The sequence below is a fragment of the Fukomys damarensis genome, unplaced genomic scaffold (assembly GCF_012274545.1).
Source record: "Fukomys damarensis isolate Sample0158 unplaced genomic scaffold, DMR_v1.0_HiC HiC_scaffold_20, whole genome shotgun sequence".
NCBI classification, from domain to species: Eukaryota; Metazoa; Chordata; class Mammalia; order Rodentia; family Bathyergidae; genus Fukomys; species Fukomys damarensis.
In genome coordinates this window covers 18180077-18201483 of record NW_022900932.1, presented here as the reverse complement: position 1 = coordinate 18201483, position 21407 = coordinate 18180077, and the positions used below count along the sequence as shown (strand labels likewise).

At 35.1% G+C, this 21407-nt stretch overlaps 1 protein-coding gene across 2 annotated transcripts in view; it reads left to right on the top strand.

The window, feature by feature from the left end:
- The window catches only part of Mcu (mitochondrial calcium uniporter), a 156535-nt gene that overhangs the window by 112533 nt on the left and 22595 nt on the right, over nt 1-21407 (top strand). For both annotated transcript variants that reach the window (XM_010606607.1, XM_010606616.1), the window contains 3 exons: nt 3084-3153; nt 18593-18763; nt 20150-20254. In XM_010606607.1, coding sequence (XP_010604909.1) covers nt 3084-3153; nt 18593-18763; nt 20150-20254 — 346 coding nt within the window. The remainder of the gene's footprint in view (nt 1-3083; nt 3154-18592; nt 18764-20149; nt 20255-21407) is intronic.

The following is a 21407-nucleotide window of genomic DNA, read 5'->3' as shown; positions in this document are numbered from 1 at the left end:
TGGGTGATACATACATGAAGTGAAAGGTAAACTCTTAAGAGAAATAATGAAATAAACTAAACTGGGTGATAGAGGAGAAAGAAAAAAGCAAAACTTCATCATTGCATGTAATAAAGATATTTTTATGCTTTAGTGGAAGCATATTTTATACAAAGTTAAACAGTAGTTATAAAAATTTACTTACTCAACACCTATTTGATGAGGACTTGTTACTTGGCAAACAGTGTCAGTGACCAAACAAACAAAAATTCTTGCTGCTTGATTCAAGAGAGACAAACAATAAACATAGTGATAAGTAAATAATTTGTTAAGAGGTATACATCTACAAGGGCTAACATACAGCCTGAAGGGGATCAGGAGTACCAAATGATGGCATTGCCGTTTTAAGTTGGGTGGTCAGAGTAGGCCTCACTCAGAAAATGAAGTTTGAATGAACATTTGAAGAAAGTGAAAGAGCCAAATACTTATCTGGATAAAAAGTATTCTAAGTAGAGATAATAGCTACTGCACAGTTCCTAAGGCAAAAATATAGCTGTTCAACAGAGATAAGTTGAAGGCTTAAAATACAGTGTTGAAGAGGAAGCATGGTAGGAAATGAAGTCAGAGAGATAATGGAGTATCAGATAATACTGGACCTTAAAGCCCACTAAAAGAACTTTGACTCTGAAATAGCTACTGGAACAAACAAGCAGTCCTTCCATATCATTTGAAGAAATTCATATATATCTAAAACACAAGCACACACCTTTACTAAACTAATTTTAAGAGAAAGGTAGCAATAAAAGCAAAAAATAATGTAAAATTTATAACAAACTAGACATGTAAATAAGTAAATGTTATAATTTGCATGTTATAAATATGTAAATAAGTAAATGAATGTTAAACAGGCTAAATTTCCTATTAAAAGATGCCCAGAATAGATCACAAAACTATTTAGAATCATTCCTAAAACAAAGAAACTCAGAAAGTATAATAAATAAGGTTTAGATGCAGAGACACAACTGGTATATGCAAACTTAAAAAATGCACGGGTGGTGATCTTTATATTAAACAAGACAATACAGAAAGCATTATATGAAGAGTATATGTAAGATCTGTGGGAAGAAAAATTTTTAAATGCTTCTCAAGGATACAAATGAAGACTTAAATGGCAGTGCTTACAAGAGTCATGGCTAAAAAGACTCAAAATTATATATTCTTTCCCCCTATATTAATGTATGTATTTAACACGATCTCAACATAAAACACTTGCTAATATTTGTAGAGCATGTAATGCCAGGTACTGTTCTAAATGCTTTTATATGTATTTCTCAGGTAGTCTTTGCACTGACTTTGTGTGGTAGGTGTTAGTATTACTCTGTTCATTTTTCAAAGCAAGACACAAAGAGGCTGATGAACTTGCCCGAGATTCTAGTTAGAGTAAGTTACTGGACTACAGTCTGAACTTCAGCAGCATGATTTCAGATTTTTGTGCTTTCAACTTACTCATCATACTGTTCTTGAAACTACTAGGATTTTGTGTGCATGTGTATACAGCTAGATAAACTGACTCTAAATTCATATGGAGAAACAAGCATAACTAGTCAGGAAAATTCTTAAAGAAATCTAATAAAGGAAAACTTATAAGATATTTAAATATATTACAAAACTAGAACATTGACGCAATGTAGTTAGTAGGGCATGAGCAGATAGATCATTGGCCAGAATATAAGTTCAGAAATAGTTCCAAATTCATATAGATATTTGGAAAATTATCAAAGTAGTATTTCAAATGAGTAAGGAAAAAATGATTCACTTCATGGGACAGCTGTGTTGTCATTACAGGGAAATTAGTTGGAGTTCTACTTTTCAATTTTTGACTAACATTAATTCCTAATGAATAAAAGATTTAAACCTGAAAAACCAAAGTACGTATGAACCAAGTCATGAGAAAGTTTAAATGATTTATTTACATTTTAAAAATTCAGTCTCACGTTTCTTCCTACTCTCTTCATTTGGAAGGATGTGGGGATCAATGATATTCACATAAAGATAGAAACCTGCCAGATGCCATAGCATGTTAAGGTGTGTGTTGTCTTAGAGTCCCAAGTGGTTTGTTTTGGACTGATGTAGTAGAAGATGATAACATGCTCTAAGGCTTCCACTTTGGTTTTCAGTCAGTTAATGCTTTCTTTTCTTTGATACTCTTTGGGGCTGGGAAAGTAAAAGGGATAAATTAAGTATTTGGCAAGTCAGAAATGTATGTACTATTCTTTTTGAAACCTAGTTTAGTTATGAGGACCTAAATTCCAGATCCATAACCACAGCAGCACTACTCTAAGGAAGTAGTAAAGGTAGACTTGGATGAGTCATGTCCTTCTAACTCTCCAAAGAAAGTGATAGTTGAAGACTCAAGGACTGAGGTTGCCAGTTCAAGTTTTAAAAAACAGAGTGAACAGAAAGACCCATGGCTACCCAGGTAATGGTAAATTCATGACACTGCTGCCTCGTAGTTGTCTTGTACCTGGTTAAAGATAGGAAAAAAAAAAATACAGATCTAAGGAATAGTAAGAAGGAAGAAAATTTAGTTTAGACTCAATAGCACTTAAAACCAATATTGTTTTTACAAATTGTTAAAAAAAAAGATTTGGTAGGCATAATTCTAATTTTGTTTAATGTAGATTTTGTACTTCTCTTATTTGTTTGGTTGGTTTGGGGCAGTGTTTTGTTTGTTTGTTGTGGATTTTTTGAGACAGTGTCTTGCTGTAAGGTTCAGGTTGGCCTTGACCTCACTTATATAACCCAGGTTGGCCTTGAACTCACAGCGATTATAGGCATGTGCCACCACGCTGGGCTTTTACTTCTGAATGTGAATGCATATGTGTTTGTAAATAATCTTGAAAACACACCACAGAATTCACCATTAACATCTCAGATGATAGAAGTTTAAAAATCTTTGTTTTACCAGTATTTTTAAACATTTCTGCAAAGAATATCTTGTTTTGCTTATGTACTCAAAAGCTATTTTTCTTTTTCTGCGCACATTTATGGATATAACATTTGTTGTTCTGTCCTGACAGTGGATGTGACTTTTGTTTTTATAGGTGCACCAGAGGCTCTCTTCCTGGCAGAATTTGAGAGTTGTTTATTGCAGTACTGTTGTGCCCTCTGATGGTGAGTTGTGGCAAACCCTTTTTTTTTTTTTTAATCTTAATTTTCCTCCTTTGCTCCATGTTTCTCATACTGTGGTAGACATATAAATTTATAAGCTATACTCTTTCACTTAAGGTGAGTTTGGTGTCAGAAAGAGAAGGGTTAAAGAAGACAAATAAAATGAGTGAAGAACTAGTGGATTTAGAGGGAAAATAAAAAAGAAATGGGCCCCAGACTTCATAGATCACAAAATATTCATTTACGTTTTAAAACTGGAGACACAGTTAATGTGACAGTCACAGAAGTACCACCTTCTGCATTTCCTAAATACTGGGTTATCATGTGATTATTATCGATCAAACACTCTTGCCCCTTTGTGGTATCAGCCTGCACTGAAGCAAGTCATTGTCTGAGACCCTCTGCTTTGCTTGTCTTACTCTTACCTTAGGCTCAAGGCTGTAATTCTCTTTTATGTGGGAAGAAATGAACAGATGCTTGGGGAACACATACAATCCTTTGTGACTGTCTTCAGTGTTGCAAACTGGCAATCAGATCTAAGCTTCAGTCGTGTTTCTGTGGGGTGGAGGTGCTTACAACTTTTACTGCCATTTCTCTTACCCAGCATTTTACATTTTAAGTCCCTTAATTTAAATTGACTGCTAAATGTTTCTTCTACGTAAAGTTTAGTTTGATAAAGCTTGACTCTCACCTTGATAAACATTAATTTATAGACACAGCAGCCATTGAGTGTTCTACAAATTCACAAGGACACCTAAAACTGAATAAGACTAGAATATGAACTATAAAAATCCTAGAATCCTCTGTATAGATTTTATAGTTATCAGGATACAGTTTCCAAAAGTCTTTAGTTATCTAATTATAACTGTCTAATGTATAGATAGTTTAGTCATATTTGTGGAATCCTCAAAACATGAAGTATCATTTTGTGGTTACTCATTTGTGGTATGAAGCCAGGGGTTTAGCTCAGTGATTCTGCTGCCTGCCTTGCAAGCGCAAGGACCGGAGTTCGATCCCTGGTACCCCCCAAAAAATAAAAATTAAAAATAAAATGTACAAGTGTAGTATGGAAAGATCGAAAGAGGAAACAGGCCAGAATCAAAACAAGGAAAATAACAGCTGGCTTTCTTTCTCTTGTTTCTTGAAGACATAAAATACTGATACCTTACCAATTAACACATGTTAAAAAGCAGCAATCCAGCCAGGTGTGGTGGCGCACACCTGTAATCCCAGCACTAGGGAGGCTGAGGCAGGAGGATTGCTGCAAGTTTGAGATCAGTCTGGGCTACATAGTGAGTTCCAGGTCAGTCTCAACTATATAGTGAGAGCCTGTCTCAAAAAAAACAAAAACAAAAACAAATGAATTTTAAAAAAAGCAGCAATCTACTTTATTGCAGCCGGAGAGCAGATTGTCCCCAACCAAGACTTAGTGTGTACTTGGAATACCAGACTTTCTCACATGGCCAAGATCCAGAGAACAATGATGCCACCTACTTTCTCCTTAAGGCCCCCAAAGGCAATGGGTGGGATTTCTTTCTCCCCATGCTATCTTGGTATAATATGTGGAGCCATGTGGATGCTGTCAACATCTCTGCCTACACCACTCCCATGTCTGATTAACTTCATCCATTCCTAATGCAGGGTAATATCCTTAGATAGTTACAATAAACAGAATGTCTCAATGGAAAAAGTAATTATCATAGTGCTAAATCCTCTCAGCATCTGATGAACTAACAGAATTTCATTCAGAAGTTCCTAGCCTTTGTAATGTTTGAAATTATTATATATTCAATGACAGCACGTATCAGTAGTGTATATACTCAGTAGTTATGTATATATGTAATATGAACCAAGTCACATTAAAACAGGAGACTCAAGTACCAATAGTTTTGCTATTCTGTGTTGATTAATTTTAACTAATGAGTTAACATTGTTATTTATGTAAATTTTGCCACATAATTGCAATTACTCTGATTCCATATACCAGTCTATATAGATGCATTTCAGTAATTTCATGATGATACAGTTGTGACTGAATGTTATCCCAGCACATAAATGCTAATAGTTTGTCTCTACGCTGCATGAAGAGTTGAAAGCAATATTTTTACAAAAGCTAAAAGTATAAAAACTTTAAAAAAAAAGGTTTCTCCCTATTCCCTACTAATATTTGCCCTTCTTAAGCAAACAAATTCATATTAGTCATCCAGAAATAGAAGAACAAAATTATTTTATGTCATGTAGATCAAATGTCTCCAAATTATATATATCTTCCTTAGTCTGTACTTCTAAATTAGTTTTACCTAGATCACTATAGCATAGGAAAGTCTGCCAATATATAGTTACTCCAACAAAATTCAACCGCCATTAGCAGACATTTCTACCATCATTCTCTGTTCTGTTCTTTGCCATTACTGCTGGGTCATATGATGGCATGAGCCTCATTTTTAAATGCTACATTATATAAATGCTTCTTAATTATTTTATTTGACCACTCTTCTAGTTATGACTATAATAGCTAATTAAAATATGTAGATAATCCCCCTACCAAAGTGATCTAACAGGTTCTCAATTTTTTTTGTCATAATTTTTTTTTTTTTTTGGTACCAGGATTAAACTTGGGTCCTTGCACTTGCAAGGCAGGCCACCGAACCGCTGCGCTAAATCCCCAGCCCCTGTCATAAATATTTTTAAGAATCACCTGAAACTTTAGGCTATTTCTCTAGAAATATTTATATGTCCATATAGGAAATTTTATATACAATTTCATAATGAAACAGATTCCCTCAAATCAAATCATGGAATCCCTAGTGCTATGGACCCTACTTTGGAGTCTTAGAACATGGATGCAAATGCATACACCCCTGTCCGTGTCTCCTTTCAGGAGGTTATGAGCACAAACTTAGAGGTTACATGTACAAGTTGAGCTTCATCCCATTTCCACGGTGTAACCACTTTATAGTTATAAGGAAGCAATTTATCAAAACCTGTTGGGCCCAGGATCTAGTTTAGTGGCACTGGGCCTGCCTTGCAAGCACAAGGTCCTCAGTTTGATCTCCAGTAACACCAAAACAACAGCAACGACAAGAAAAACTGTTTCCTCATTCATAAAATGTAAATAAAGGTACCATTTTTAAGAGAAAAATGTCCTCACCCTATAGAAATTGTGCTTAGTTTATGTGGAGTGATTGTGGTGGTATTAAAGAGCTCTAATCTAAAACACATGGTTTTCAGTTTCTCATTTTAACATCTCTGTACTCTAGATCCTCAAGTGTAAATGATTCACAGTGAAATCTTTAAGTTGTTTGCTTTATACCTACTTCTTAAAGTCTTTGGGGGTTCTTATATAAAAATATCCATATTACCAAAAGCAATCTAGGGATGTAATGCAATCCCTATTAAAATATTAACATTCTTCACAACATTAGAAAAACCAATCCTAAGATTCATCTGCAATCAGGAAAAAACAAAACAAAACAGAATATCCAAAGCAATCCTGAGCAAAAAGAGCAAAGCTAGAGGTATCACAATACCTGATTTCAAGGTATACTATGAAGCTATAGTAACAAAAACAACATGCTACTAACACAAAAACAAAAATGTAGACTGATAGGATAGAATAGAAAGTACACAAATAACCCCTTCCACCTACAGCCATCTGATTTTTGACAAAGAGGCCAAATTAAATGTTAGAGAAAAGGTAGCCACTTTAACAAATGGAGCTGGGAAAACTGCATGTCCACATGCAGAAGATTGAAACTTGATTCCCATCTCTCACCCTGTACTAAAATCAAATACAAATGGATCAGAGTCTAGATATAAGAACAGAAACTTTGAAACTACAATACCTTAACACAGGGAAGACACTTGAAGCCATAAGTACAGAAAAGACTTTCTGAATGATTCAACAAATGGAGTTACATCAAATTAAAAAGCTTGGGAGCTAGGGATTTAGCTCAGTAGTGCTGCTGCCTGCCTCCCAAGCACAAAGTCCAAAGTCCTGAGTTCAATCCCTGGCACACCACCCCCCCCAAAATTAAAAAGCTTCTTCTCAGGAAAGGAAATTTTCAATAGAGTGAAAAGACAACCTACAGAATGAGAAAATTTTTGCTAGCTATTCATCTGATAGCAGACTAACAACTAGAATATATAATGAAGTAAAAAAAAGATTAAACCCCCAAAACAAATGACCTAATCAAAAATTGGGCAAATGAACTGAATTGACTCTTCTCATTAGAAGAAATGCTAATGGCCAATGTTCAATATCTGTAGACATTAGGGAAATATAAATTAGCATCTGATTGTTTTACCCTTTTCAGAGTTATCACACACACATGTGCACGCACACACACACACACACACACACATACAGTAAATGCTAGTAAGGATGTGGATGGGAATGTAAACTAGTACAACTGCTCTAGAAATCAATATGAAGATTCCTCAAAAAACTAAAAATAGAAATTCCATTTGATCAAGCTATTCCTCTCCTGGCTATATTCCCAAAAGAATTGAGGACGTCATACTATAGTGATACATGCTTACCTATGTTTAGAGCAGTGAACTTCATGATAGCTAAGCTCTGGAAACAGCTTAAATGCCTGTCAACAGATGAATGAATTAAGAAGATGTGAGATATATAGATATATATCTATATATATATATTCAGCCATAATGAATAGTGAACCTATGTCATTTACAGGAAAATAGGTGGAACTTGATATCCTTATGCTAAGTGAAATAAGACATAGAAAACTAAATAGCACATGATTTATCTTATATGGGAAGCCGAATTTGTAAATAAAATAAAACAAAGGAAAGATGATAGGAAACTAGAAAGCAGACTTCTGGACATGGGGACTGGGGGTTGGGGGGAGCAGGTAGCTGAGGGGATGCATAGGAAAAGGGCTTGTAGATGGCAAGGATATATTTTATATATATATACCAACTCCTCAAAACAAGCATCACTATCCTATATTGCAAACATACACTGATAAAAAAGTCAGAATAACTAATTTGTATAAACCAGGACACAGCTTCAATGGAAGATAGGGAAACTTTGAAAGGTGAGCTAGAAAAAGAGAAAAAAAAAAAACTTATCTAGCTGCCTTCAGTTTCTTTATTCAGAAATGTAATGTAGCCCAATTAGTCCTATATTAAGAATTATGGTAGAGATTTGCATTTATTTTACACTTAACAAAAGATACCATATTTCTTTATGAAAATTGTTTCAGGGCAAATAATTTTAGTAATGAAAGTCACTGAAAACGTCTGTTAATGATAACCACCTTTTTAACCTGCCCAAATATAAATAATTTATAAATTCTTAGCCTGAGAGTTCGAGGAACCAGACAGATGCCCCAGCCCCACCCACCCACTTTGAGGGCATAGGCATAGTCCATCATTATACATCTTTCATTACAACTTCTGAAAGACTAGGCAAAAAAAGAAATGAAAATAGTGAAGCTACTTAATCACCAATGGTGATAAAACTCAGAGCCTCTGTGTTTTAATATAGCAGAGTTTTTAATAAACCTAACCATGAAACTGGGAAAATTGAAACACCTTATGTTTGTTTTACCATTTAAAAATATAAATATATTTGACAATTTGGACTTAATCTTTCGTAAGTAGAAATTTCATTTTGAAAACTACCCAAAACATAACTTGTTCTATCACAGAAACCTTTTCTTAGGAAGATTCTGTAAGAGTGGCTGTTCACATTGCCAAGAAAAGCAGCCACCTGAAATTGGAAAGAAGTTTAAACTTTATATGCTGACAGTGTTCTAACTAACTTACCTTGGAGTAGAATCACATTTGTATTAAATTTCAGGTGATGCGATCCACCCAAGGATTGCCATCGTTTTTTCCCCAGTACTTTGAAGTAAATTTTGAGGGAACTGTCTTCAATTTCTCTCACTATAAAAGCAACTTGATGAAACAACTGATTTTGCTCTGTGCAGTTAGTTCCTTGTTTTTGTCTGTTAATATGCATGTTGACATAATCTCCCTCAAAGCCCATAATATATGATTCTCTTGGGAAAATTAGAAAGGCTGTTAACATGAATAGCTCTCAGCATCTTTGAAAAAGTGTTAAATTTCTTTGCCAAAATAACCAAATCAGGAACTTTTTTTTCCTATAAGGAAGATCTTGGTACTTTCTGCACAGATGGTACATTTTCCAAACTTAGCAACAGTGCCTCAGAAGAGAAAGCAGCTCTGCCGGTTGTAATAACCATTGCTTTTTCCCCCTACTGGCACATAATGGCATTGAAGACTCTTCCAGCAGACTTAATGAATGAATCTGGCTTGCTAGCACACAAGCAGTCAATTTCATGAGAACAAGGGTTTTATCAGTAGAAAGGATCAGAATATAAAGTTCTGCTTTGCTTGATTAAGTATGTGACAAGAGTATTGCAAGAAAAAAGATTAGTACAGAAAGAGTTTATTTTTTACCCAAGGACATTTAGGGCTTTATGAATGAGTGTAATCTTTTAATTTAAGACCTTAAAGTCATTATCACAGATTTGGTAGAAAGATCACAAACCCTTTAGCTAAGCTGTCGCTCTGAGTTAGGTAATTAGAAATGTATAACCATGTGAATTTTCCACTACTGAAAGAAGTATCTCTGTTGCTACTCATGAATGAAAAATTCTGCCAGCATTTCTGAGGTGTGAACTTCAGAGCTCTTAAAGATTATCTCCACTCAGAAAACCTCAGAATTGAAACTTGGGTTTGTAATCTTTTCACTCATGATATCACATTAAAACAGTGATATAAATTCGATTCTAAGAGTCAGGTAGTCCTAGGTTCCTTGCCTAATCCTAGCCTAGAATCTTCTGGCAAAAAGGTGTGAGAGCCCTGATTATGTTTGTTACCATATATCTTTCTCAGAGATTTCATTGCTTCTTGTCATCAGAACAACAAGGCACAGCCTTTTTTAGTTATCAAAGATGATATTCACATCACCATGTCCTGGCCCTTATATGGCTCATTTATTACGAATGGCCCTTGTAATTGAAATGTTCTTTGTTATAGAAATAAAATTCATTTTCTTTTAATTTTATATACTTTGATTTCTTTCTTTTTTTTCTTTTCTTTTATAGAGGTTATTGGTACATTTTAGGTGTACAGTACAATTACATTCATCATTGGGATGTTGTACCTTTACATGACAGGTCTTGGTTCTCACTTTTTTCCCCTTGTCTGTACCCTCCCTTCACCCCCTCCTCACCTCCCCATTTACAAACACTTTAGTTCCATTTTTTCACTTTGTCATATTTGTTTCTTTTCCCTTATTCCCTTTCCCCTCCCCTTCCCATTTTTCCTACACCTTTAGCCTTTTTCTTCCTATTTCACATTGTCAATTATATCATTTGGATCTTATGTACTATTATAGTTTTTCACACCAGAGAAACTATTCAGTGTTTACACATGTGTGACTTATTTGACTTAGGAGTATGTCCTCAATATGTATCCATTTTCCTATGAATGAATCTAATTTTTCATTCTTTATGGCTGAGTAGTATTCCGTTTTATAGAAAAACCACATCTTTATCTAGTTTCCAACTGATGGGCAAATGGGCTGTTTCCAAGTTTTAGCTATTACAAACTGTGCCGCTATAAACATGGGTGCGCATACATCACTGTGATATGATTCTTTTAGTTCTTTTGGAAAAATACCCAGCAGAGGGATGGCTGGGTCAAATGGAACCTCTAGTCCCAGCTCTTTGAATTATCTCCATATTGATTTCCATAGTGGTTGCACCAGTCTGCACTCCCACCGACAATGGAGAAGGATTCCTTTCTCCCCACAACCCTGCCAACATTTGTTATTGATTGATTTCTTGATAGTAGCCATTCTTTGTGGGGTAAGGTGGAATCTCAGTGTTGTTTTCATCTGTTTCTCTCGAATGACCAGTGATGTGGAACATTTTTTCATATATTTACTTGCTGCTTTTACTTCTTTGTTTGAGAAATGTCTCTTCATTTCAGATGCCCATTTTTGAATCGGGTCTTTATATTTGGGGGTGCTGGTTGTTTTGAGTTCTTCATATATTCTAGATAATAGTCCTTTGTCTGAGGAGCAGCTGGTAAAAATTTTTTCCCACATTGTAGGTTGTCTCTTAGTTCTGTTAATGGTTTCTTTTGCAGTGCAGAAGCTTTTTAATAAGATGAGATCCCAGTTGTTGATTCTTTGTGCTAGTTCCCGTGCTACTAAGTATTTGTTCATGAAGTCTTTTCCTATGCCAATGTCTTCAAGAGTTCTGCCTAACTTATCTTCCAGCAAGATTTATTTATTTTGATAAAAACAGGAGGGCATGGAATTTAGCACAGTGGTACCGCACCTGCCTTGCAAGTACAAGGTCCTGAGTTCTATCCCCAGTACAAAAAATAAAATAAAACAAAAACAGGAAATTTCCATTACTGTTGGTTTTAAAATTATGAAAAATACTTAAATTTTTATAAGTATTTATTTTTAAAATATGGTGAAAGGAAGAAATCAATTTCTAAAGCAACAAAATAAGTTTAAGAGTGAAGTTCATCAGATTGTCAGAGGTTAATTAACCAAAAATACTGAGAAACACCAAATTAGCTTGTATAACATATACTTCTTTAAGTAGACTTTCTTTTTCTTTTTCTTTTTTTTTTTTCTGGTACTGGGGATCAAACTTGGATCCTTGCACTTGCAAGGCAGGTGGCGGAACCACTGAGCTAAATCCCCAGCCCTTCAGACCTTGTTTTCTTTAGGCAAAATTTTAGGTTCTAACATTATGAGAAAGGTACAGGAATAGCTCATATACTGTGTGCCCATGCACATCCTCCGGTCAACACCTCTTTCAGAATGGTACACCCGTCACAACTGATGAACTTGTGTTGACACATCATCACTGTCCACAATTCATAATTTATATCACAATTCAGCTTTGGTGTTTTACATTCTATGGATTTGTAACCTTTTTTTTTTTTTTGTATCAGGGATCGAACTCAGGACCTTGGCACTTGTGAGGCAGGTGGCGGCACCACTGAGCTAAATCCCTGGCCCTCATTCTGTAACATGTACTCACCATCATTAGAGTAATTTCACTCCCCTAAAATCCTTTGTGTTGTATCTGTTTATGTTCCCTTCTCCCAAACCCCTAGCCACCACTGATCCTTTTTTATTGTTTCCATTGTATTGCATTCTTCAACATGTGATATTGTTGGGCTCACACAGTATGTAGTCCTTTCATATTAACTTATTTCATTCAGTAATATAGATTTAAATAATTTTCATGTAGCTGTGCTCAGTGGTACATATCTATAGTCCCTACTCAAGAGTCTGAGGCAGTAGGGGTAGGGGCCTACTTGAGACCAATCTGGGAAGTGTAGCAAGACCTGTCTCAAAAGAAAAAAAAAGTTTTATTCTCCATATCTTTTATGACTTTATTGTTCATTTCTATCTAGTACTACATAGTCGGCCATTGTCTGAATATACCAGTTTATTCATTCAGTCATAAAAAAACATTTTGGTTGCTTTCAGGTTTTGACAACTACAAGTAAAACTACTATAAACATCCATGTGTATATTTTCTGTGTGGATATAAATCTTCAGCTCCTTTGAGTAAATACCAATACCAATACCTTTGTTTGGTTAGGCCCATTTTGTATGTACATATTAATTATAGATATTCCCAGGACATTTTAGTATAACATATAAGGAAGCTTTTTACATTCCGCAGAATACACATTTATCCTATTGAAATAATGACTATAATTTGAGGCAGGAGAATTTCAAGTTTGAGACCAGCTTGGGTAACTTATTTCATTGGACCTGTCTCAAAATAAAAATAAGAAGGGCTTTGCATGTAGCTCAGCTAGAATGGTTGTCTGGCATGCATGAGGCCTAATATTGCAGTCCTCCTCCTCCTCCTCCTCATCATCATCATCTTATGTTTTATCAACATAATTTAATAAAAAGCATGACTTTTGGAATTATGCTTATAAATGTAGAAATGATATTAAAGTTATTTAAGTTTATAGATATGAAACTAGTAAAAATATATAAGTTATTGAGAAGAATAAACTGTTGAAAGACGTAAGACATAAGATAGGAATAAATCTGAAGTTGTACCATGTTAGTAATGGACATAAAGTCAGGTGTGGTGGTTCATATGCCTGTCATCCCAACACTTGGGAGGCTGAGGCAGGAGGATTACCATGAGTTTGACACCAGCCTGAGCTACATAGTAAGTTCAAGGCCAGACTTAACTACATAGCCAGATGTAGTCTCAAAAAAAAGGGATGTAAAGATAGCAGTGTAAAAACTGTTTACTTTTCCCCAAATGAATTTGTAAACTTAATGCAATGCCAGTCAGAAGCCCAACAGGAAATGATGATCTTAATCAAATCATAGGGAAAAGTAAAACTATACGAACAACTAAGAAAATCTGGAGTAGAAAAACAAGAAGGCATGGCCTACCTACAGCACATAGATAGTAAAGCATATTTTCAAAACCTCAATAATGAAAACAGTGACATATTGGTACAGGAAGGGTTATTGGATTAGAGAAATTGTGTATATGGAAATTTGACATGTAATAAAATTAGCTTTGAAAGAGGAGAAAGCTTGAACTCTTCAGTAAATGGCAATGTTAGAACTGACTTACTGTGTCACAAAAGTAAATTCTAAATGGCTCAAGGAGTAGAATGTGAGATGATAGCTTGAAAGAGAAAAATAAATTACATCAAAAACTAAAAGCATTGGCTATTGCTACTAACTCTAGCCTTTTTTTAATAATGGAAAAATCTGGGTTCTTAATGGATTATATATATTCATACAATGAAATTCTTTATATTAGTGTAAGTAAGTTACATAGAAATGTGCTTCCACTTTGGCAGTTCTCAAGGCAATGATGAACATAAAAGACAAGTTGCAGATTATATAAATGTAATCATCGAGATGAAGTCTAAATACATGTAAAAACCATACTATATTTAATTTTTGAATACTATATAGCATGTTACTGCAAGGGGGCTTAAAACAAAAGTCGATATTATCTCTCATATTTCTGTGGATTAGAGACTCAGAAACAGTGTAGTTGAGCAGTTTTGTGTGGGAGGTTGCAAACCCATGTTAGCTAGGGCTACAGACATCTGAATGCGTGACTAGGATGGATGATCCAATTTGAAGGTGGCTCACTAGTGTGGGTAACAAATTAGAGCTGGCCTTTGGTGGGGGCGTCCATTCTTCATGTAGGCTTTTTCATAGAACTGTAGACTTATTGTCGTGATGACTGGATTCCCCAGAACAAGTATGTAAGCCAAGAGTGTGGGGCAGAAGCCACAAAGTCTTTCATGACCTTAGAAGTTACACACCTTTATTTCTCCTGTTTCTAATAGTTATACACACCAGCTGTGGCTTGATGTGGAGTGCGACTGCACAAGGGTATAAACACCAATGATAAGAGAACCATCATAGAAGGCCATTTTGGAAGCAGGCGCTCCCAACCCTATATATTGTGCATTGAGGTAGTGTGTGTACATGTGTGTGTACACACATGTGCACATGTGCATGCCTGCCTGACTTCATGTGTGTTTTTATGTGTATATCATGGATAGGAATAATAAACACAACTACCAGCTTCAGTATAGTCGTTTCCTTTGGAAAAAGAAAAACTACCCTGTCTCAGTGTGGTTAATTGAACCAGAGCAGTATGCTAGAGTGAAGTAAGGACTCTAATTACAATGTAGCTGATAGAAGACAGAGGTAATGGTGGTCTGGGCTAAAATGGTGGTAGGATAAAGATTTAGAGGGATTCGACATATGTTTTTTAAATAGAAGGAAAGATGTGAATAGTCAAAGATACTAGGTCATTTTTTTGGCTTGGGCAGAAGTTAAATATTGATAGCGTTACTCATTGAGCTTATGGATGGCTAAAGAAAATTAATTAAATCTTAGCATTTTTGAGTTTTGGGTATGCTGGTGGGAAGCCCAACTGCCCAGCAGAAAGTGGACTGTAGCTCTGGGATATCACCAGTATTACATGGTTGCTGATATCTTGGAAGATATGAGATTGCCTATAGAACCCATAGAATGTGGGTTGAAAGATACAGAGGAGTAGGACAGAGCACTTAGAAACTTTACAGAGATAGAGGAAGAATATGTAGCCTATAGAGGAAAATTAGAAGGTCTAGAAAAGGAAGAATAGGGAAAATGCAGTATCATAGAAGCCAAAGGGAAAGCTTTTTACAAAGTGAGAGAATGGTTAACATCATTAAGTGCAGCTAAAATAGCAAGTTAAAAGCTAAAATTCCCACAGGATATAGCAGCCTAAAATCATATGTGACCTAAAATAAATGATTTTCTAGTCAAATTATAAGATCCAAATTACATTAGCTAAAACTGTGTGATTTAGAAATATTATTTAACCTTGTTGGACATTGTCATTCTTAGCTGTAAAAAGAAAAAAATTCTTTCACTGACCTTTAGCACTAAAATTATATGATTATATCTTACATTTTTTATACAGAATATTACAAAAGGGTTGGGGTATGGAGAAAGAGACAATAACATAATAATGTCACTGCATTCATCTGTCATGTAAAGTTCAGTTCCATGTAGTTTTACAGGTAACACTCACATGCACGCACATGCACATCCTATTTTACCAGTTTCCTTTCAGAATAAGTCTGAAAGCTATAATAATATTTATAAAGTGATACATTTTAGTGGAGAGCTTACTCATTATTTTGAGCACTAACCAAACCTTCTTGATATTTTATACAAGCATATTTTAAACATCTGGCCAAAGTTTTCTGCAAAAATTTCAGTGAATACATTTTTTAATTCCTCTAGTTCCTTCTCTAGCCCTTCCTTGACACTGATAATTTTTAGGTTTCTACTTTTAGGGTCCTCTAGGAACTCTTGAGCTAACCTCTTGTGGTTTCTTGTTGTTTGGAGAGCTATTGCTGAGTGGATACTATTTCATTCTTGTCATTAAATTCTAATGTTCTCTCCTCTGATTGATCATGGGACTTGCCATTGTGATTTTCATTTGAAGGATTTCTGCTTGATTTGTTTTTATAATCTGTAATTCTTTACTAAAGTGGTCATTCATATCCTGCATTATCTTCTTTAATCTCTCGGCTGTTTATTAGTATTATCTTTAAGCTCATTTGTCAGCCCTTTTATCTCATTTACACACTCTTTGAGCTCACTGAACATCTTAATAATTTCTTCATGAATCTCTTCAAACATTTTAGCTACTTGTGTTTTATTGTTTGTCTAGAAATTCCTTCCCTTCCATTCCAATGGAGAGTGCATTCTGGCCCCTCAGCCTGGACTCCACTGGTAGCATCTTTCTTCTTCTGGTGCCTCAAAGGCATTTAAAAAAAATAAATTCCTTAATCCCAAATATTTGTAGTTTCTGCAACTATTCTTCTTAGTCTGTACAATTCGTGACATTTTGTTTTGATGCTAAATCCATTTGTCATGTTCTGGCTCCCAGTGTTCATGTCAGATGCCCTTCTAAGTTTCTTTGAAGAACACTGTTGATAAACATATGTAGTTTATCTCCTTCTCTTTTTTTTTAGTTTATTTCTTATTTTATTGATAAGGACATCAAAGCAAAAGATCAACAATTCTAACCAAAGATCCACTGAATGTAATTTACACTTTAAAAGAATATTTTGTCTCTGGAGAATAGTAGCTGACAATGGTCATTGTGGTAAATGCCCATTGTGACCATTCACTTTAACCTGCTGTTTATTTTATATATTGTTAAATTTGAGGAATTTTGGCACTTGTTCTTTTTTGGTTGCAATCCAAGAAACCTAACATTTATATTACAATGTAGTGTGTGGGAAAGAAAAGAACCTGGAGGTTTATTTTTTAAGAATTATAACAAAGATTTATCAGCTCAGAAATATATTATTCCATGCAGAATTGCTCTAAGCTGTCATATTTTATCCCTTTGAAAGCCTTCATGTTTTTTAAAGGAAGAAGTTAAACTGGATGCACAAGACAATCATTTTCTCTGTTGACTTTGTCTCAGTTATTTTAAAGCAGAAACCCCTAGGCACTTACCTGTGAAACTGCTTTAGTGAAATCTTTGAAATATTACATGTTTAATAATCAAAGACTGTTTTACTTAAATTCATTTTTGTAGATTTCTGGAGACCTATGTTGGTCTTTTCCACATATAGGAAACACATAATTGGAATACATATACCAAGTGAATAAGTTAATCATCTAAATTTATGACCTAGTCAACATTACTGCCTGTGGAAGAAACAGAAATATTCACATATCAGAGGCTCTGAACATTGGATTGATTAATAAGGATTCTCTTAGAAAAGGAAAGTGACAAATTTTTCAAATATGTTTAAATGCTGCAAATTTTAGATAGAACACACTATGAATTAATTCATGTTATTTTGACTGGTTCCTAGAAAGCATAGACTATGCCTTTGGAAGCATAAAGGCAATAGAGATTTGGGATGTTACTTTTAATTTTTATGTAAAGATTCAGGTCATGTATCCATTAAGTAGTAATTGTTATGATAATTTCTGTCCTGTTATAAACAACTAGAACATGGATAAAATATTTGGAATAACCATTTTCAGACATTGGACCACAGGAAGCACATTCCTGTGATCCTCAGGAAAAGAGAAACACATGAGTGACCCCTGCCTTGCCTCAGCTTACACTCCAGAGTACCTTCCAAACTCCAACACACCAAAAAAGGAAAGAAACAGAGATCAGTTTGTGAACAGCAACCAGCTAAAATTTGTAGGACAGAGATCCAGAGAGGAAGGAACTATGAAAAAAAAGTCTTCAAGGAATCTGAATTTTTGTTATAAAATCACAAAAGTTGAGATTTGGCCTTTAGCTAATCTCAGAAAGATGTTCAAGAGAAAGGAATTGGTTTTAATTATATTACAGTGTGTCCTTACAGTAAAAAAGGAATGATTATTTATCAGGCAAGTTGGATATAATATTGTACTATAAATATGAGTTAATTATGCTGGAGTAAGAGTTTCACCAGTGTACTTTAGGAAGATGACTTTCCCTGGAGATTTTTGAAAGCTCTGCACTCTGAGACCCCTCCTCCAGGCTGAGGCATCTGGGCTAGCTGTGGCTCCTCAGTCAAATCTTGCCAAATGGAACCAGAACTTGTATTTGCCACTGTACCGCTGGGACAGCCTCCCCTCCATCTATTCAGAGTAATTTCTTGTCCATTTTTTCATATCTGAACAATGAATTCTTTTAATCTGTTTGTTCTTTCCTAAGACAGTTCCCAGAATAAGCTTCGACTAAAGCAAAGGGCAGTTTTAAGCCTTCTTTGAAAAAATTTTAAGTCACACTAATATTAATAATAGACCTCAGAATACATAGTAATACCATGGCTTTAACTTTCAATGAAATCTCACTATCATATGTTTGTGGGTCTTTTTATTCAGATGTGACAGTGGTTTATCAAAATGGTTTACCTGTGATATCTGTGAGGCTACCATCCCGGCGTGAACGCTGCCAGTTCACGCTCAAACCCATCTCCGACTCTGTTGGTGTATTTTTACGACAACTGCAAGAAGAGGATCGGGGAATTGATCGAGTTGCAATCTATTCACCAGGTATAGTCACCTTTTTTTTTCCTTTGGTACCGGGGATTGAACTCAGGTCCTTGTGCTTGTGTAGTCACATTCATTTTTAATTCGCACCTACCTCTCACTTCTCCCGAGACTATTTCTAAATAGACAGAGATACACACACACACACATAGACACGCACGTGAGCACACACCTGTATACACGCACACACTCACTCCCATACACACATACACAGGTCACTGCAAAAGAATATGCTTTTAACTTAAAAAAAAAATGTTTTTTCACTTAGCAAGTTCTGAGAGAGAAAGTGATTTCTCTCCCGGTACTTCTCAGGATATAACTATTGAGTTTTAGCAAATGTGTATGCATAGGGATTCTATTCAAAAGCTACTCACATGTAATGCCATGGGCAAGGATAAGCAATCATTCACATCTTATACTGTTGAGACCTTTTATTGCTACCTTATAAGTAGAATAAATTTTTCCAGGAGCTGAGCCCTCACCTCTAGAGATATGAAATGTGAGAACTTCTTTGTAAATCTTAGGTTTTTCACATAAATGATTACCAGAGTATATGATATGAAATGAAAAGAATATAAAATCAGGCACTAAAAATTCCCATTTTATGTAACATTTGTTTGGGGTATTTTGTTTTGTTTTGTTTTGTTTTTTTGTACCAGAGATCAAACTTGGATCCTTGAGCTTATGAGGCACCACTGAGCTAAATCCCTGGCCCAACATCTGTTTATTTTTTAAGTGCTTAAGTTTTTGGTTTTTTTTTTTTTCATTTTTACTTTGGAAAAAATTTAAACCTATAGGAAGCATGAAAAACTAGTACACTATGTACCTATTACCCTTCACCTGGATTCACCAGTTGTCAACACTTGCCACATTTGTATGCTTTATTTATTTCTCTGCCATAGGTATCTCATGCAAAATATACTTATTAGACAAGCTTGGTGTACTTTGCTTACTCTAGTGTTTGTCCCTAGTGAATTAATTGGCAGTTCACTGACTATACTGGAAAGTGCCTTATGTTAGAAAACATTGTTTTGTTTTGTTATAAACTCAGCCAGCTTCCATCACAGACAAGTCTTAAGTCTGTCCATACAGCTCTTCCAGTAACCTTAACTCCCCATCTGCTATCCTTAGAGCAGTAATTATTTCACTTGTTCATACAGTTGCAGAAAAAAGCATTTTGATAAATCTTCAGACTCGAGGCCTTTTTGAAGATAAGGAAGTTCAGATAATCTAAACTTTGTTCAGCCTAAAATGAGGATAAAGTGAAAAGTTAACTGAAATTTAAAAGAGAAGTGGTAATTTTAGAAAATCTATGTTGAGGATTACTTTTTCCTGACTATTCTTGAATAACTGTGGACATGTGACAGGTTTTATTTAAAATGTTTACAGATGGTGTTCGAGTTGCTGCCTCGACTGGGATAGATCTCCTCCTCCTCGATGACTTCAAGTTGGTCATTAATGACTTAACGTATCATGTACGGCCACCAAAGAGAGGTAAAGGAGGAGCCTTGATGGGTTCACAGAAATGTGGAAAGCGCTGTTGGAAGGAATGGTATTTTTCCCTGGGTAACTGAGAAACAGACAATATTCAAAGAGTATGGAAAGTTTTACCTACAAATCGGCTCTTACTTCATTTGAAGAACTCATCCCATACATGGCACTTGGCTAGACCACTTCGTCTATAGATACTGGAGTGCTTTATTATATGATATTTTTACTTTGCTTCGTATAAATAAGTGTCCTGCTTAACTTAATCTTCCTTCCATATAAGCTAAAATTTATATTATTTTTATAATGTTAAAATAATACAAAAGGTCTGGGGGCATAGCTCAGTGATAGAGAACTTGCCTAGCATGTACAAGACCCTGGGTTTGATCCCAGCACCACAAATAATAATTACAATAATGCAAGATGAATGGGGAGTAGTTGCCCAGTGGAAGAACACTGCCTAGTATATGAAAGGCCATGGGATTGATTCATACTGCCACAAAAATTAATAATAGTAATATGAGATAAATCTTTTAGAAATAAGTAACAAGCTTTCCTCTTAATGTTCTTAAACATTGTAACATTTTAATTTTGTTTTTTTTTTTTCTTTTTTTGATGGCCCAAATTCAGCAATCTGGAAGTCAGTATTATACAGCTGCTTCTTGGCTAACATTGGGATTAATAAACCCATCACAAATTGAAACTAGTGTAAATTTAAAATGCATTTAATACATCTAATTTACCAAACATTATGTCTTAGCTTAGTCTACCTTAAACATGCCAGAGTAGCAGCTTTAAGTTGGGCAAAATCATCTCATACAAAGCCTATTTTATTTTTTTAAAAAAGTGTTAAATATCTCATGTGTACACACAGATAGATGGTCATTTTATAGACATGATGGCATGCAAAAATACCAACATGGTATCTAAAAACCAGTAGCTCGGTACACTGTAGGATGTTGGTTGTTTATCCTCACAATCACGTGTTGGACTGGGAATTGCAGTTCAAAACCGCTGCCCGGCATGATGAGTGTATCCTGTTGCATCTCAGTAGCTTGGGGAAGGATCGGGATTCAAAGCGTGCTTTCTACTGATTACAAATTGTTTTTGCACCATTGTACAATTGGAAAATTCTAAATTGGGACCCTCAGTATAATAA